At 36.9% G+C, this 18,581-nt stretch overlaps 1 protein-coding gene across 2 annotated transcripts in view; it reads right to left on the bottom strand.

Moving 5' to 3' along the window:
- fbxl17 (F-box and leucine-rich repeat protein 17) overlaps window positions 1-18,581 on the bottom strand; it is a 970,397-nt gene that overhangs the window by 695,218 nt on the left and 256,598 nt on the right. For both annotated transcript variants that reach the window (XM_039758877.1, XM_039758878.1), the window contains exon 6: window positions 1,366-1,473. In XM_039758877.1, the coding sequence (XP_039614811.1) occupies window positions 1,366-1,473 (108 nt within the window). The remainder of the gene's footprint in view (window positions 1-1,365; window positions 1,474-18,581) is intronic.

Below are 18,581 nucleotides of genomic sequence, written 5' to 3'. Positions count from 1 at the left end.
GATATGTTGAGGGAGAGATCCTTTTCCCATTGTCCTCTTGGATCTTTGAACGGGAGAGACTGTAAAATATTTTTATATAATGCAGAAATGCTGTCTGGATTTAGAGCATCTTCAATTAAATTGTATTCAAATAGATTTGTCTACTGTACAATTATCTCTCCTTCTTATAACAAGTACCTCAAACATCACCACCTAACTTAATCACTCTAGCATCAAGCTGGGGTTCAGGGGGTTGTTGCATTTGTACAGTATATTTGATATAAGCACTGCTTCTGATTTATTAGAAACTTCCTTTTCAAGACATCTTTGAAACAAAGAAAACACTGGTAGGATTTGAAATCAAAAGATAAACCCCATGTAGCAGCATTCTCTATATAAAACCATGGGATATGTTTCATTTGAAATTTCCTCATAAGTGATGCTACATTTCTAACGCCTGAACAACACTTACCCACTTTTACAATTAAGGAAAGCTGTTAACTTTTCTAATATGGACTATTTTATATAACAGTGTGTGGCAATTGCAGAAAGCAAAACTACATATCATGAGTTTGGGTTTCAGTTTCATGTTATCTTCCCTTTGCTTCTGTGGGACCTCCACATGATAAGAATCATTGTTAAATCTATAAAATATGGTTTGTGACTAAAGAATATTACCTTAACATTCTCTGTGCCATTTTGACTCTGGGGTTGTAGTTTATTATAGCAGGACAAATTATCTGCAGATTTGTTTCAATTGCTGATGTCAGGTGTGACCTGTGATGTTCCAGTTTTTTATGATTTCTGATCATACCAATAGATACTATGTTTATAAGTAATTCAATATTTCATACTTCACATGTTAAAAGACATGATGATTTTGTTCAACTTGAAGAATACTGAATGATTAAATTACTAGTGAAATAGTAATACATGCATGCTGCCCTCTAAAGGGAATAAGTACCACCAATGTCAGCACAGTAAAAAGATGCAGGAATGTATTATATGTAAAGTTGGGTCTTCACTGCTACTGAATCAAGAAAAAAATCATTGATTTATTTTAATACCAACCCATATCATAATGGTGAGAAAACACAAAAAACACTGATGCGCCTGCAGTGCTTTTACTTATTTCTTTCTTTTATATGGACTGAAGGGTTATTCCTAGAACTGCATAACAGAACAGATTTATGTCAAGACTTTATACATTACACAGGAAACCATAAGCCAATGTGGTAAAGAAACACTGTCAGCCTTCTTAGATTATGAGTACAATTGTCACCGCCATCCATAGCTCCTGTAAGGAATTAGTGTATATATTTCTGAAGAGGCTGCCCTGACAGCTAATAGAGGAAAAAAGGGCCCTACTTCAGGCCTGTTACTTACTTTGGTGAGGTGGATGACCCCTTGGGATGAAACCGAGCAGCCCATAAACCCAACAAATTGAAGCTCCGGACAGTGTTCGGCAAATGCTTTCACTGATTTATCTGTCACCTGTGAAAAGAGAAATGGAGAAAAACATGGGGAGGTGAAACATTGCCAGCCAAGATTTAGCACCTAGTTCAGGACTATATTTTAATGCACTACTGCTCTGCCAGAAAGCCATCTGTATGCAAGAAGGTGCTTACAGAAGAGTTATTTTCAGAAAATGACCATGCCACCAAATCTAGCTAATACAGTATCCTGTCCTGAATGAATACGCCATCCTTTGTAACAGTGAACAAAAAGTATACAGTAATATGCCATCAGTAAACACATAAAGAGCAGTTTGAATTGATGAGAGTGACCAACATGACCACTTCTGCATCTCATACAAAGATCACTCGAATAAATGATCCTTCTCTGTAGAAAATGAATGAAATAAGACAAATGATGTTTCTCTTTAACAAGTTAAAATACTATATATAAATCAAAACTATGTTATTCTATTGCTAAAGTTAAAGCTTTGCAGTTCTCTTTAGTCATAGGAGTCTCTATTATTTGATACTTTGCTCTTTTCTGTTTATCAGTTTTTCTTTGTAAAACACCCTCAAGATATTGCAGTTTAAGTCTCTCAGTGCACTGTCAAGATTGGCCCTTTGAGATGAACCACTGGGTTCTCTTTAGAAACAAATAAATAACAGGTGAAAAAAAAGCAGGGAAGTATAATGAAATATTAATGTAATTGACAAGAAGCCCATACCCTCTCAGAAAATACTATTTACCTCCTCTTTTGTACTAACGGACAGGCACATTAATGCAGCAAGACATATGGCCTAAGCACATAAAAGAATGACACGCATGAAAAGATGACCCTGGAAAGCTGTGAAAAAAAATTAAATATTTCTCAAATATGTCAAAGATAGTTCAGTTCTTCAGCTTATTGAATATTTTTTCCAGCTTTATTTTGTATGGCATCTTTCACTGTTACACAAAAGAATTTTGCCGAGAAACAGACTTACAGGCAGGGAGATGCCAAGAGTAATAAACTAATGGCAGTAGTGAGGACTGAATCCTTAGCATTCATTAGTAATATAGTTTGTCATACTGCCAGGTACGGCACCCCAGTCAAATTTACCTTATTTTTAAATAAGTTAGTTTAATTATATGTCATACTCTATTCATTAGGTCCATAACGTCACCACAGTGACACCCTTTCTGTTTTATCTGAGGTCAACAGAAAAGTAATAATATCCAAAAAAATCACTTTCAATCCGATTAATTGAAAAACAAAACAGGATTCTGGAGACTCTATAAAGGATCGCTTGTCAGAAATGGTGCTGTAATCACAACTGATCACACTGTGTTAGATGATTTCCATTAGCGTTTAGCTCAGAAATCAGCAATTATTTGATTGCCTGTTTGACCTCTGCTGACATTCTTTCATTTTGAAATGCACAGAGCTGGTGTTCCTTTGGTGGATGGGGATAGTTATAGCAATGAAATAGATATAAAACTGGAACTGCTGTAGTTTTACCTACGGTAAATTCTTTATATTTTAAATATAATCCCTTTTAGCATTTTTAGGGACCAACTAATAAAATAGTATTAAATCCCACAAAAGTGTGAAGTCAAGGAAGCTTCCTCTAATTCACCAGGTTCCCAACAGTACAGGTCTGTGTTTATTTTTTCTTAATAGTTTTAAAATAGTTCTACTGTAATTACTTTTATGATAATTAGTTATGATCCAGTTTGATCAGTTTCATTTGTAGAATTTTTCCTTTTTGTTGTTCCTTTTCAAAAGCAGCATGCACTTATTAGCAATGACACTGTTGTTAAACCAGCAGAGCCTGAAGCCCAATTGGAGGGCGGTGGCATGCAATCTTGTGTTTGATTTTTGAAAACAAATAAGGCTACATAAACACTGTCGCTCAATTCCTATTTCTTTTCATTCATACATGACACAAGTCTGATATCTTTAGAGATGTGTTGGCTGGGATTGACTCCAGCTGACCCCCGTGACCCGCTAGTTAGGATATAATGGGTTGGATAATGGATGGATGGATGTTATCAGCATGATACTAACTCATAACTTTAAACAAAGGACTTATTATATTTTCATAATCACAGTTTTGTATTCAAAACATCAACATTAAGCTCCCAACAGATATCCTGCACCGAAACAATGTTCAGTAGTACAGGAAGTACATCTGACATATACTGTCTAAGAAATGACTAACTCTCCTGAAGACAAGAACAGGAAAAAGGAAGAGAAAGAAGAGTAATAAACCTATTCTCTAATAATATGTTTTTGACAAACTGCAATAAAGTGCTGTAAACAGAATTATGCATATTTAACATCATCATCATATTCAATGAAATGTTGGAACAATTCAAAAAACGATTTAATGAGAACATTTCAATTTTTGTTAAGATGCCTTGAATACAGTGCTGTAAAAAGTTTTGCGATTTCAGAATCTCACTTTAAAATGCACTAGCGAATTTTCAAGCTCTTCCGTCTTAAAACAGATCTAGTGTGAGTTCAAGTAGAGATTAGTTTACTTTGATAGGGGTAACTTTAACTACACATATTATATACTGCAGGGATCTCAAACTCCAGTCCTGGAGGCCCGCAGAGGCTGCAGGTTTTCATTCTAACCCTTTTCTTAATTAGTGACTTGTTTTTGCTGCTAATTAACCTCTTTTGAATCCAAATAATTATATTTTATATTATTAAACAAAAATCTTCAAAAACACAGAATCATGCCCTAGATTGCACCAGTAAAAAGTAAGAATGAAAACAAAGGTCAAAGACAGAAGGTGTTTCTAACAAGAAACTACAGAATTTTGAAGTTCAAATAAAGAAACGCTTTTACTAAACTTGTGGGTATGACTTTGGGGAAAATTGGATTACTAAGACAGCAAATGTGTTTAAAAGGACTGAATGGCTCCCTCACATTTGCTGAAGACTCTTATTGTTTATCAGTATTGTTAAGTCTAGCTCCATAAACCAATGAATAAACAAAGCTTTAATACATTTTTAGATATTTAGTTCCATTTTTTAATTTTAAGTTCTGATCTGAGTGTGTTTAAAATAACTTGAGAGAACTTGTTTAGTTCTGTCACAGTCTACCTATGGCTGGTCACATTTTCTAAAGTTTAGTGATTTGGAAAATTAAGAATGCACGCATTAACAAAATAAAGTCTTACACCTTGAAAAAAGCATTTGCAAGTTATTTCATAGGCCAGCCACAAACATAATCCAGACAAGGGAAAGTGACATGTTACTGTATTATTGCCTTTACTTATGCTGGTGTTGATAGCAGTTACTGTATATACCGTTGCATATGCTTTATACAGGGCAGTATAAGATTGATACTTTTATGATTCAGGTGTTTCTGATCACCCTGTAAAATTTAAACTTCTTAAACTCGTCTATGTTTATGTTTACTTTTCCTCCTACCACTATAGTGAGAGAAGTCAAGCAAAATGCCACCTTTTATTGGCTAACTTAAAAGATTACAATATGCACGCTTTCGAGGCAACTCAGGACCCTACTTCAGGCAAAATGTAATCAGAAGAAGGGGACCTAAGTTGCCTCGAAAGCGTGCATATTGTAATCTTTTTTTAGTTAGCCAATAAAAGGTGGCATTTTGCTTGACTTCACACTACTTTCATAATGGCTAACATGGTACTGCACCCTAATACTACTCCTACCACTACACAAAGACATCTACAGAAAGGCAGCGCATGCCCTGATCCATTTACTGAACCTACTTCTCATAGCCTTTTGCTTAATGGGTACATTTCACTGGAAGGTAAACAAGAAAAATCAGACATTCTTTTTTTTATCTCATTCAGACAAAGTCCATTTTCTCACAGATTGTTTACATTGCATTTAATATTTCACAGGTTATTTGTGAAGCTCATAACAAGAGACACCTTGTACACAAGCCCCAGATCTCAGACTATATAACCTCTCCTTTATAAGCTCCTTTCCTGGATCATTTTAATTCTTCAAGAGACACTGTTCCTCTTAACATTTCTACTCTACAAAGTAAAGAATACATTGGTGTAAACTGGACTACTGAATTGTTTCTTTAGAGCTGCCCAAGAAATTTTAAAACTGATTATGTATTTACTACTCTTCTGTGTGATAAATAAAATGCATAGACTGGTCACACTGATTATTCTCTGACAGACAACTTTTTGGGTGGGGTTCACCAATCTCAAAAAAAAATGTTAAAACATCAAAAGCTAGGAGAAGTACACATGAACACCGTTCATGCCAGAAAGAAGTAGTAAAGAGCAGTTCTGATTAACAGGCACTCTAATCAGTCGCACCAATTTAATTTTTAAACAGGACCCAAGCCTGCTCTGATTTAATGGAGGGTAATTAGGTTTGAAATAACATGCAATGCAACACTGGATACATGCTGCGAATGCAAATGCTCCGTGTCCTGCATTAAATACAGATAATAGCTTCCCATCCATTTCTGTGTTTGCATTATAGATTTTGTTATTAAAAAGAAAAGCCCTGAATGTATTCAAATAAATCTGACAACAGTTATGACCCTTGAATCATTTTGTAAAAAAAAAAATTCTATCAAGTCAGACAACAAATCTATGACCGTGCAGGGAAAACATCGTGCTTTCACATTAATGACTTAACAAAGCATTTTCATATTCATCTACTGGCTAATGTCTGAGAAAAGCTGAGAAAAAGATGAAATACTTTTGGGTTACACTTTGCAGCATAAACGTGTAGTTCTTACTGTAATTCTCAGCATTTTCACTCAAAGCCAAAACAGTTAGAGAGAAGAGAAAATGGAAACAGGTGTGTTTTTTCATGTACTTTATATTGTGACATCCTTGATGGGAATACAATAAAGTTTGACAAAATGACCTTAAACCTGAGAAAGTATTAATACAACAGCTTATAACGTAAATATTTGGATGACTCTTTCCACAATAAGGAGTGGTTGAGGATATTTTTTTATTTTACTTCAACAAACATTTTCTCTTAAGAATCACAGCAAAATGTCATGGGAATTTAGCCTTGTGTCGTAATTTACTTTTTAACCAAGCTTTAAGGAATAAAAAAATTAAGGATTTTAATCAGGAGCACTAGTAGTATCGTCATGTGAAGAGAGTACAGTAAAATTCCCACTTGTATGTTCAACCAACATGCAACATGTCACCACTCTGATGGCATGATAAACAAGAATACATCAAACACATAACATTTTAACAGAAAACACAAATTAGCTTACATGATGTACTTACTCGTTAGCCATCTTTCCATACTACTTGCTCAGTATCGGTTGTTTCGGACAGAACACCAAATGGCTTGAACCTTGACCCAATATGCTCATCAGTGTGACATTTTCAGTTGAACAATCATCCACATTATACTGTATTCTAGCCCATCAAATTATATCATTTTAAGGTAGATAACACAACCCACAGCAAATTACTACTGGGTTTGTACACATTTACAAATAAAGTCCATATGCAATAAATAAGAAGAACCTATTGTAATATGATGAAGAATTTTCTAGCAAAGAAAATTGCTTAAAGCAATTAGCAAAAAGTTATTTTCCTTTACTACTTATTAAAGGTTAAGGAGTTCCTGAACAGTTTAATCATCTTAAAACACTTGTAGTTTATTCACCAGGGAACAAGACGACTGACAGATTGGTAATTAACTGAGAAACTTGAGATTTCCTTCTCAGCTTCACTACGGTACCAACAGCTCACTTCAAACTTTAATTGAATCAGTTAAAAAATGTTAGGTATGAGAACAAAATTTATCCTCTCCCTAAAGGCCTATCAATAACTGATATACTGATGGTTTAAACACTGAAGACATGGTTTTGTAATAATGAAGGAAAGAGAGAGATACTGTACTTAGTACTTCACGGACGTTTAGTTTTTGCCTTACTCTGACTTTATGAGCATAAACCAAACATGTCTGCTGACCAACACCAAGCAAGTTCTTTCATTTTTAACTTTGAATTCTACCCACAAAAACTTATGCTACACTAACAGCAAGCACAGCAGGCCCAGATGACTACTTTGTGAATATTTGCTTTACAAGAATTCACAGGAGCAGATCCTTGGAATTCAGTGGTTTATTAGATTTTTATTTTTGGTCTCCCTTCCGTTTTAACAAGGAGGGGGTCTTGAAGAACACTCGCATAATCAGCAGGCTTTTTATCCCTAAATTAGATGGCTCATTTAGGCTAGAATTGAGGCTTCATGTTACCTGATCACAAGATGTTTTCAATCCAACTGACAGCTCTGTATAAGTGCTACTGTAAGCTGAATTCATGACGCTTGAAAAGGATAAATAAAACAGTGCTATAAACACAGATGAGCTAAACAACAAATCCTTGCTCTCCGAGATTCCATTCCTGTGGATTCACATATCTGCTGTTATAGAAGTGTAGCCCATTTTGTGATACCTGTGGTCTAAAAACACCTATTTATGGAAAAGGTTCTGACTATGGGCCATGTGACAGGGTGGGTATGGGAGTTGTATTTGTGGCCATGTCAAGCAGAAAAAAAATTCTAAGAGGCCTATCACACATGAGCAACTTGCGAGATTGAGCAAATAGCAGGTCTGTGATGACCTTAGATGTCCGGGGCTACACATGCGCTACACTCAATGGATTTGAGTGCATCCACCTTGATGCCCTTAGATGTCCAGGGCTGCAAACGTGCTACAATCAATAGATCAATGTGCAACTACCTGACACCAAGAGGTATAATTAAGCCGTTGAATGCCATTTATGATGGGGACTATGGCGTGAAGTTGTTCAACATATACAAGAAACTGCCAGTAGAAGAGGGTCATATGCTCACACTGATCAAGTCCCTGACCTTTCTCTACACACCACTTGTTGCTACTACCAACTGGATGGTTTAGTGGGGGCTTCAGATCTACTCCACTGTGGTCACTCCCAGTCTCGGACAGGGTGCCTGGAATGCAATCCAACTTGACTAAAGAGGAAGTAAAAGTTTGAACAAGGTTTCAAATGAAAGGCATGAGAGCTCAGGACCGATACATTCACCAGACCCCATCTACCCACAGAAGTCTCACCCAAACCCCACCAGGCAGTGTACTACCTGAACCCTAACTCATATTTACCATAGGATCAATGCTTCATTATCCATCTTTTCCATGTTCATAGGGTTTTTTTTAGGAATGTAGCCACAGTAGATAATGAGAAATGATGAGGTTTTGACCAAACACGGGATAAATGTAAGATTTTATTCAGATACGATTTTTCAGTTTTTTAGGAGTATTACCACCATCTTCTCTTTTGTATCAGTTAGTTATTCTTGGGCATAAAACAAATGTAAAGCACATGATAAAACCATACATTATCACGGGGAATGGCAAATAGTCAAGAGTCAAAAGACGCATAGAATGATTTACACTGAAGTACGGCTTTTTCCTATTCACAGTGAAGAAGATGGTAAGGGAACACAGAAAAAAATAAATAAATAAAATCTGCAGGTGAAAGAGAGAGGCAACTGTATTGTCTGGTTGCATCCTTACGTTATCAACTAGGCATTTGAATGGGTTTGCAAAAGAAGCCATTTAAGGAAATTTGCAGAAGAAATAACTTCTGACAATCAGAATCAAATAGAGGGGGTTAGAGTTGATCCAATTCTATGTTGTTTTTTTTTTAAACCTATTGCTATAGTGAGAGGAAACAAAAATCGAGCTCTCTGGCCACTTATACTATCAGTATTGCATCAGAACAAGAATACATACAAAGAAAAAACTTTTTTAGATTAGAATAGATTAGATATGCCTAGGTTAAGGTAACCATTGTAATAGCCATAGGACCCTTGTTAAAATGAACAGGGTTATGAACTTTATTTCCAATAAACTTATTATTGTTGCCATATATGCAATGTATTTAGAAATTAAGACCTACTTACTTTCTGCACACTTTATTCTGTTGTGGATTTTATTTTTCAGTTGGACAAATATGCCACTTTTCCCTCAAACCAATCCACACTCAATCACCCATAATGATAAAGTGAAAATGTTTTCAGAAAAGTTTGCAAATTTGTTAAAAATCAAAAACTTAACAGACTTTTAATTCAACATTTTGAAGGAGCCACTTTGGCAGCAATTAGTGCTCAGAGTCATCTTGTGCAAGTCTCTACAAGCTTTGCACACCTGGATTTGGGTAGTTTATCCTATTCTTCCAGGCAGATCCTCTCACGCCACATTAGACTGAATGGGAAGCATTTGAAATGTGCCATCATAAGGTTCTATGAGGTTTAAGTCCGTTTTTTTTTTTTTGGCTGGGCCACTCACAGAAATTCAGAGACTTGCACCTCCTGATACTTTATTAATGTCAATTGTAAAAAAAAATTCCACTGTACTATGCACCTAAAAGAACATTCTGATGAAATAATACACACATACACATGTGGTACAAAGTCTTACAATTTATTCAAGAGTATATTTTATTTTTGTGCTTGCTGATTTGGTTAAGTTGTGGCAGAAAGCTGGAGATAAATCTTACAGATGAAGATGGATTATGTTGTTTATATAAATACACAGCATGTTTCAGAAATCAAATTGTACTAGTATAGCCCTTTAAATAGAACTGTATATTCCTGACTTACAATTGTGCTTCTGCTAATTCCATTAACCTTTCCACGCCAAACAACAGAATACAGAGTACACTAAGTAGCCCTAATTAGGGTAGGTAAAAAGAAGTGGCAATATATGTTCCTATCTGTTTGAAAAGGACAAGTGGGAAATAAATCAACCATACCACCCAAGAAGCATTCAAAGACAAGTGCTGCTTTTACTGAGCTTGTCCTCTAAACCAGTGTTTGTTAAACTTTGTATCACAACCAAAACTGAGTCGCGTACAGGTTTGTGATGGGTTGAAAAATTATTGTGTAGTAAAGTTCTTTCAAGCAGAAATTCTGTGGCGAGTGATGTACCACTCTCTATTTATACTACTATTCACCATGGTAGTATGCAACATGTGCCACATCCTTTGAAGAATGATGCTAATGCTTCACAGAGAGCTTTCATTTCCATGGCACAAAAATGTGATAAATATCCCTCATGACACCAACTTCTGAAAAAGTCACAATGAGATGACTGACAGGAAAAACATGTATAAGAAAGGGGGAGAGAGGAGGCAACGACACAGAGAAACTTGTGAGGTAACTGGCAAAGAGACCGCAGTGCTATGTGTGGGAAAAGGCACTCAGGTAAGTCCCGCCGTTACTCCTAACCCAATGGGTCCGTTTGAACACCTCCAAATGGATTTTATTGAACTAACCCCGTCTAAAGGTTACCGATATTGCCTTGTGATTGTCGATGTGTTTTCCCGATGGGTAGAAGCTTTCCCTTCAAAACGCAATGATGCCAAAACGGTTGCTAAAGCACTAATTAAAGAAATTATTCCAAGATGGGGCATCCCGCAAAAGCTACAGACAGATAATGGTACTCACTTTGTGAATTCCATTATAAATGAATTGACTACCTGGCTACAGATCAATGTACATCATTACTGCAAATACCATCCACAAAGTGGGGGTATTGTAGAGCGGTGCAATGGCACCCTAAAAGCTAAGCTTGCAAAAATTTGCGAACAGACCGATTTATCTTGGCCAGATGCTTTGCCCCTGGCTTTAATGGGATTGAGGGGACGGACACACCGGCATTTGGGGCTATCGCCGTTTGAAATTCTGACCGGACGACCCATGCCCGTTGGCATGGTTATAGGAAATGTGAACCTGCATACCGTGGACAATGATCTTCTCTCTAGTCTTACAGGCCTCCGAGCGTCCCTGAAGGAAGTCCACGAGCAGGTTAATCAGGCTTGGAGAACCAGCCCTCCATCTAAAGACTCGCCGATTCCCTTGGGCACCTGGATCCTGGTTCGAGACACCCGGAGGAAACATTGGCATCAGCCTAGGTGGAGAGGACCGTTCCAAGTTCTTCTGTCCACACCACACGCTGTAAAGGTTGAAGGATTGCCCGCCTGGATTCACGCTTGTGCAGCTGCACGTTCTTCTCTAGCAACAGTCCCTTTCCCACTATCTAACATTTCTGACCCTACTGGTCTGCCTTGTCTTCTCTACTTATTTACTACTTCCAAAACTTCTATTGATTCCAATTGCGTCGCTTTATCTGTTCTTTTTCCCCCCATTCGTCATATGACTACCCCCATGTTTCAGTCCCACGAAGGAAATTTCACATGTTTTAAATCAAATGGAACTGCTTGGGTAGGAGAATTACCTTCTTCCTTCTGCGCCCAAACCTTCCATGTCAATTTAACCTCTTTTAATTCCACTCTTTCAAAATTTTTGCTTTCCCAAACTACCCCTAGATCTGATATTTGGTGGATGTGCTGCAGGTCAAAACTGTTTGATATCTTGCCTTTCGATTGGTCTGGCACTTGTGCCCCTGTACAGCTAGTTATGCCCTTTCGATTATTATCCTTACCCTCTTCACACTCTCTGTATCACCCCTCTAATTCCCAGCTCTCCACTTCCTCCCGCCGAACCCGTTCCCTCCCAGACCCTTCCTCCAGTTTCTCCCTACACGGCCCAGGAGTATATATTGATTCTATAGGAGTTCCCAGAGGAGTCCCAGATAAGTTTAAAGCAAGGGATCAGGTAGCAGCTGGATTTGAATCTATCATACCTCAGATTGCCATTAATAAAAACGTTGACTGGATTAATTACTTATATTATAACCAGCAGCGTTTCCTTAATTACTAGAAATGCTATAGAAGGTATTCATGAACAATTAGATCGTACCTCCCTAATGACTTGGCAAAATCGTTTGGCCCTAGATATGTTACTTGCTGAAAAAGGTGGAGTATGTGCTATGTTTGGTGATGCTTGTTGTACATATATCCCTAATAATACTGCACCTGATGGGTCCATTACTCGAGCACTAGCCAGCCTAACATCTCTTTCCAATGAACTTGCCACTAACTCAGGCATTTCTGACCCTTGGGATCGATGGTTCATGTCCACCTTTGGGTCATGGGGCCAAAGGCTAAAATCAGTATTTATTTCTTTGGCAGTAGTATTCATTGTCCTTTTACTTATCGGATGTTGCATTGTTCCTCTTATTCGCTATATAATATCCAAATATTTCACTGCTTCTATAGCCAAGGCCTATATGCTACACGAGGAACGTATGCTCCAAATTGCCTCTTCAGTTTCCTTATCCCTTTCCCCCTCTCCTCCTCCTTCCCCATCCCTTACCTCCGCCTTCTGAATTTTCTTCACCATTTTATCATGCCCAGATTGATAAAAAGGGGGGAATGTGGAAAAATAAAAATCAGTTATTGATCAAATCTGGTGTACGTGACAAGGGCCACGAAAAGTCTGTCTTGCGACAAGTGCAGCTTCTGTTTTCTGTAACAAACAAGAAGTTACAAGTGCCCAACTGATGACCTTTAAAATTGTGTAACTGCTGATCCAAACAAAATTATTGTAAAGATGTAATGTCTTGAAATTCTTGTGCAACTAAAGTCATAAGGTCAAATTTTGCGCTTAGCATTATAAAAGATTTAGGACACCGACTTCTCGGCGCAGATGAAGGGCAGGTGTCCTAGGACTGTGCTTCTCTGTCATTCTTACCTTTGCCTGGTGTGTATTAATAAAATATTTTTTACTAACTTTAATTATATCTCTCTGTCTTCAGTCACGAGAAATGACACTAGAGAAAAAGTGTCCACATATGTTTACCATACAGACCAACTGACTTCAATGAAATTTAAAGAAGTCACAAGACTTGAGCATTGACCAAATATGAACGTGGTGAAGACATGCATGCTATGGACAGAAGGCACAGGCTCAGAATCAAACTTGATGACCTGGTACCTTGTGAACGGAAGTGACCATGTGTGATGCCACCACTGCAAAGTCATCAAATCAGGTTGTCTTTATTTTATACAGAACCTAACTTGCTGCTATTCCAACCCCACCTACACATACAGTACACATTTCTACAATTAGAACACAAACAGAATACATTACTAGATTCAGTGTTGATTGGTTTTGAATATAAAATCTTTTTTTTTTTTTTATTTCTGCACAGATTGTCTGCCTACAAATTCTTAAAAGATTTGTTATTAGGCAACACCACAAGAAAGGACTTCCTCCAGATGTCACTTTATAGTATGGCAAAAAAAGGTCTGAATAAAAAGTCAGTTTTACTGAATAAAAGCAAAAAATGCACAAGGCTGACAAATAAGAGCAAACAAAAATATTATACTTAATGCTTTGGTTATGTCACAAAATGAGATTTTACAAAGCTCCAAAAAAAATGAAAACCTTAAAGTTATAAATAACCCCAAAAAGACACCCCTTTAATTTTAACATCTACTAGTATTGGACGTAATATATACAGTAGTCTCATTACAAAACTCATGAACTGAGCACAATGAATATCCTAACTAAAAAGAAATCATTGCCACATTAAGCAACATGAATTTGTGCATCATACAATGTTGGAGTAATACTACTTTGTGATTGCCAAAAGCCTTGTTTAACTATTTTGTATTACAAAAACAGTTTTTATAATTATTTTCAACTCAAAAACAACAGACCAAGGCCCCATTTTAATTCTAATCATCCTCACCAGAGACAGAAGCCGTCTGCGTTTAACCTGTTTAAAGGCTCTTTGGGAATAATTAGCTGTAAAAGATTAAGTAAAATCTAGATTTAGATTAGACTGCAAAAACTGAAGCCTGATTTCAAGTAAAAGAAACTATAATTTAAACTCTTTTTAACAGTTACAAAAAAATGTGACAATCTGAAGCATAATAAGGCAGTTAATTATTAAACATCTATGCAATTTGACGCAGACCAATACACAAATTAAAGCCTTGGTGATAGAATGATCTCTTTTTTTTGTGGAAAAAAAAATAACAGTTACAACTTCACCTTGCGATCTCAAGAAAATGTTCCTGTATAATTTGTGCCCTCTGGGATCATTTATTCTTCTTGTTTGTATGGCTTTCACATCAGGGCACAAGTACATATTAAGAAGCAGAATTCATTTCACTCACATGCTGCTTTATGGCTTACTTTGAGTGACAAGACTATTTCCACTTTTGGTCCTCATGATGACCCAGTCAAATCTGTGGTGAAGCATTGTGGGTACTCAGGGAATTCAATTACAGTTCTTCAGTTTTAAGAATACAATTCCAGAAGTGGTTTGACTGATCATTTGGAAATGCTGCATGCCTCATGACTACAATGCCAATTTCCAAACCGCGGCTGTTGTGCACTGCTGAAATAAAGCTATCATCATACATTTTTTTACCTCTCACAAGAGAATTAATGTTGCAGAGTCTCTGATCAGCTTTTTTCCTTCACTACCGTTATGGAATTAAACTACAAAATATCACACATAAAAATTCAGTGATCAAATTTTGGTCACTTAACAGTCTTGAGTGTTTTCCATTAGATGAATTGTAAGAAAAACTGACCATATTTCTTTGTGGATGCTAAATAGTTCCTATAAGAGTTCCGGCACACCAGCATTAAAATGAATTTTTTTGGAGTAAAACCTAGACATATTCCATCGGAGAAGTGGATTATATTATATTTAAAGGCTGTTATTATTGTTGGCAATTAACAATGGACCTTTGTTCCAGCTTTGACCTACAGCTGTTTGAAATGGACCAGTTCTGTCCTGTACTCTGTGCAGTGGTTAACTGAACACCAAAATTTTACAAAAACTTTATTTATGAGGTCTTGGGCAGGAATTATACCAAATTATGAAAGGATTTTTACTCTCTGTGACTTTATTATTCATGTGTGCTGTCTGAGTAAACGTTTGGTTTAAAAAAATTTAAACCTTATTGATTCTTTTAATCTTTCTCAGTTTATAAGAGGCCCAACACATAAACATGAACATACACTGGATCTCGGTTTATCGAATTGTTTATCTGTCTGTAACAGATAAAAAAAAACAGAGTTTTGCTTTTCTGATCACATGCCTGTTATAACTGAGACTTCCATATACTGCCATATAGTTAATATTTGTAATCAGGCTTGTTGCTTTCGCACAATAAACTCCACTACTGCCAGCCAGTTCTCCATAGCTTTTATGAATGCTTTTGTAATCCACCTCACTTCAGCTGAGCACTGAGAGTTTAGTTACGTTGTTTAATGATACTTGTTCTAACACATTAGACTCTGTTGCTCCATTTAAGGTCAAGTGCTCAAAATCTAAACCTGTGCAGTGGTTAAATGATGCTACTCATACCCTCAGACGGGCATGTAGGCAGGCAGAGCCTAAGTGGAAACAAGACAAGCATCAGGTGACTTGATATCTTAATGGACACTTCGCCAATTTATTTAACAATTTTATTTAACACTATTAAGACTATTTGTAATTCTTCTGTTACTACAGTATATCTCATGACAAGTCATCAACAGTCTGCAAGAATTTTCTCAGATGTTTTGTTCAAAAAAATTGCTGACATTAGATCCAACATTATACCTTCTGCTAATAAGCTTTCTGTCCCTCCAACATGCTCCACTGTTTTTAAATAGTTTGAGATAATTATTAGTCACCTTAAACACACAACATGACTGGCACATAATGTTCCCTCCCATATTCTTAAAGATGTTTTTGATGTGGTTCAGTCTAGTGTTTTGATTATTAGAAATAGTCATCTTATCACTGGTTCAGTCCCAGCCTATTTTAAACATGCTGTTAAGACCAATCTTCAAGTTGGATTTCTAAAACCCAGGTGAAGGTTGTCTTGCTATAATTGAAGACTTTAGAATTTCATTTTTGAAGCATTTCAGTTTGGTTTTAAGGCACATTACAGCACTTTTAAGAGTTGTTAATGATCTTCTATTAGTAGAATGCTGTTATCTTAATGCTTTAAGATCTAATTGCAACACTGGATATATTTCACCATGACACCCTCATTGTTCATCTTGTGCAGTACTTGGGCATCCAAGGAACTGCTTTGGAATAATTCAGGTTGTACCTAACAAGCAGAGGTGTTTCAGTCAGCCTGGGTAATTTATCCTCCTCTTCTGGTCCTCTCTTCTGTCAGGTCCCCTAAGAATCTATATCCTTGGACCTATTTCTCATGACATTAATTTTGTTTAGACTTGAGAATAAGTTAAATATTGCTGGAAGTGCGCTTGTGTGGTTTAAATCATACCTTAAGAACCAACAGCAATTTGTTGCCATTAGTAGGTTTAGGTCTGACCCATCTTATCTGTCCCAGGTTGTCCCTCAGGAATTAGTTCCTGGCCCTTATATGCTTCGTCTTGGTGTGATTATTAGACTGTGTGGTTTACGGTTTCATTGTTATGCTTATGATATGCAGATTTATTTACACACAGGGTTTATGCAAACATTACCTCCTCCTGCATTGGTTGCCTGTTTGACTGACATAAAACACTATTTGTCTGAAAACTTTCTCAGACCTGTACTACTGAGTAACGATAAAATTGAGGCTTTAACTATTGAAATTCCATGTCTCAGTAAAAATCCTGGGCTTTATTACACCTTTGTCTGCACAGGTTAAAAATCTTGGTGTTATCCTTGATTCCACACTTTCCTTTGATCCACACATTAATGATATTACCAAGGATGTCTTTTTCCATCTAAAACAAATTTCAGAGTTGTGTCCATTGCTCTCTGATATTGCAACTGAGATGCTTATGCATGCTTTTGTCACCTTCCAACTTGACCATTGCAACACAATGTTGTTTGGTATCCTAGCTTGAAGCCTAAACAAGCTACAATATATACAAAACTCGATAGCAAGGGTGGTTACACATTTAAAACCTCGACAGCATATTACTCCTAAAGTTACATTGGCTATGTGTCCCTTTCTGAATTCAATATAAATATTTACTTTTAGACTTTAAGGCTCTTCGTGGTCTAGTCCCTCTTTACATGTCTTATTCATTATGTCCATATACTCCATCACACTCACTTTGTTCTTCTAACTGTTAACCAGTCCACTGTGCAGATTGTGTACTATGGGTGACAGGGCTTTTAGTGTTTCTGGGCCACAGCTATGGAATGCACCCTGCCTTTCAAACTCTGTTACCTGTACCTCACTTTCTGTTTTTAAATCCAAACTTAAAATGTATCTTTTTAATACTGCTTTTTATTCACCTTGTTAATGGTGTTTGTATATTGGACTGTTTGATGTTATGAATATTTAATGTACAGTTTCCTTGGGTACCCTGAAAGGTGCTTTAAAATTATTATTATTATTATTCATGCTGCCCTAAGGATATCTCTCTATTATAAAAAAAAAAATCTTGGAAGGCTTAGAAGGAGACGATATGTGATTTTCTCGGAGACACTTTAACATCCTGCGAGACAAGGCAGTAAGACAAAAGGACAGCTGCTGCACGGGCCTTTAAATGATCGACATGCAGTGCAACAAACAGAACACACAACTCGGCAACAGCAGCAGCAAGACAGCAGCTGATCCGACCGCATGTCCTTAGCGTGCGTTCAGCCTCCCCTTCACTACTCGCGCGGCAGAGATGCAAAGTGGCTGGCACACAGCGTGCTCTGGGTCGAGCGAGGCGAGCAGGGGGCACAGCCCCCTAGGATTTAAAAAAAAATTGTATATTTCTATTCACTGCTACGCAAATGATGCACACGATTCCACAAAAAAAGCAACATTTTCCCGAAAGCCTTAATGAAATGTCTGAAAGACAGTAAAACATGAATTTTCTCAGTCTAAAACAAACTAAAAAAAAAAACACTGGTTGTGTGGTTTGGACCCTTGCCTGTGCTCCAGCAAGTAATCCCAGCCTCTGACAACCTTGTGAATTTTCCCTTGGGATGTATCTATCTATTAAAAACATTCTGCAAAATAATCTTGGCATAATTTTTGATAGTGCCCTCAAATTCGACAAACAATTTAACTATGTTACTAGAAGCCTGTTTCTATCTGTAACTCATGTTGAAAAACTGATTCATGCCTTTGTTTCGTCTCGGCTTGACCACTGCAACGCATTACACGCTGGATTCAACTACTCGTCTCTTGCTCACTTACAAGTAGTCTACAACACTGTGACCAGGCTCCTAACTGGCACGTGAAAACATAATCATACCACACCAATTTTAGCCTCTCTTCCCTGGATTCCTGTTCACTAAAGAATTGATTTTA

The sequence above is a fragment of the Polypterus senegalus genome, chromosome 7, assembly GCF_016835505.1.
Source record: "Polypterus senegalus isolate Bchr_013 chromosome 7, ASM1683550v1, whole genome shotgun sequence".
Lineage (NCBI taxonomy): Eukaryota > Metazoa > Chordata > Cladistia > Polypteriformes > Polypteridae > Polypterus > Polypterus senegalus.
This window is presented reverse-complemented; position numbering and strand designations above follow the sequence as displayed.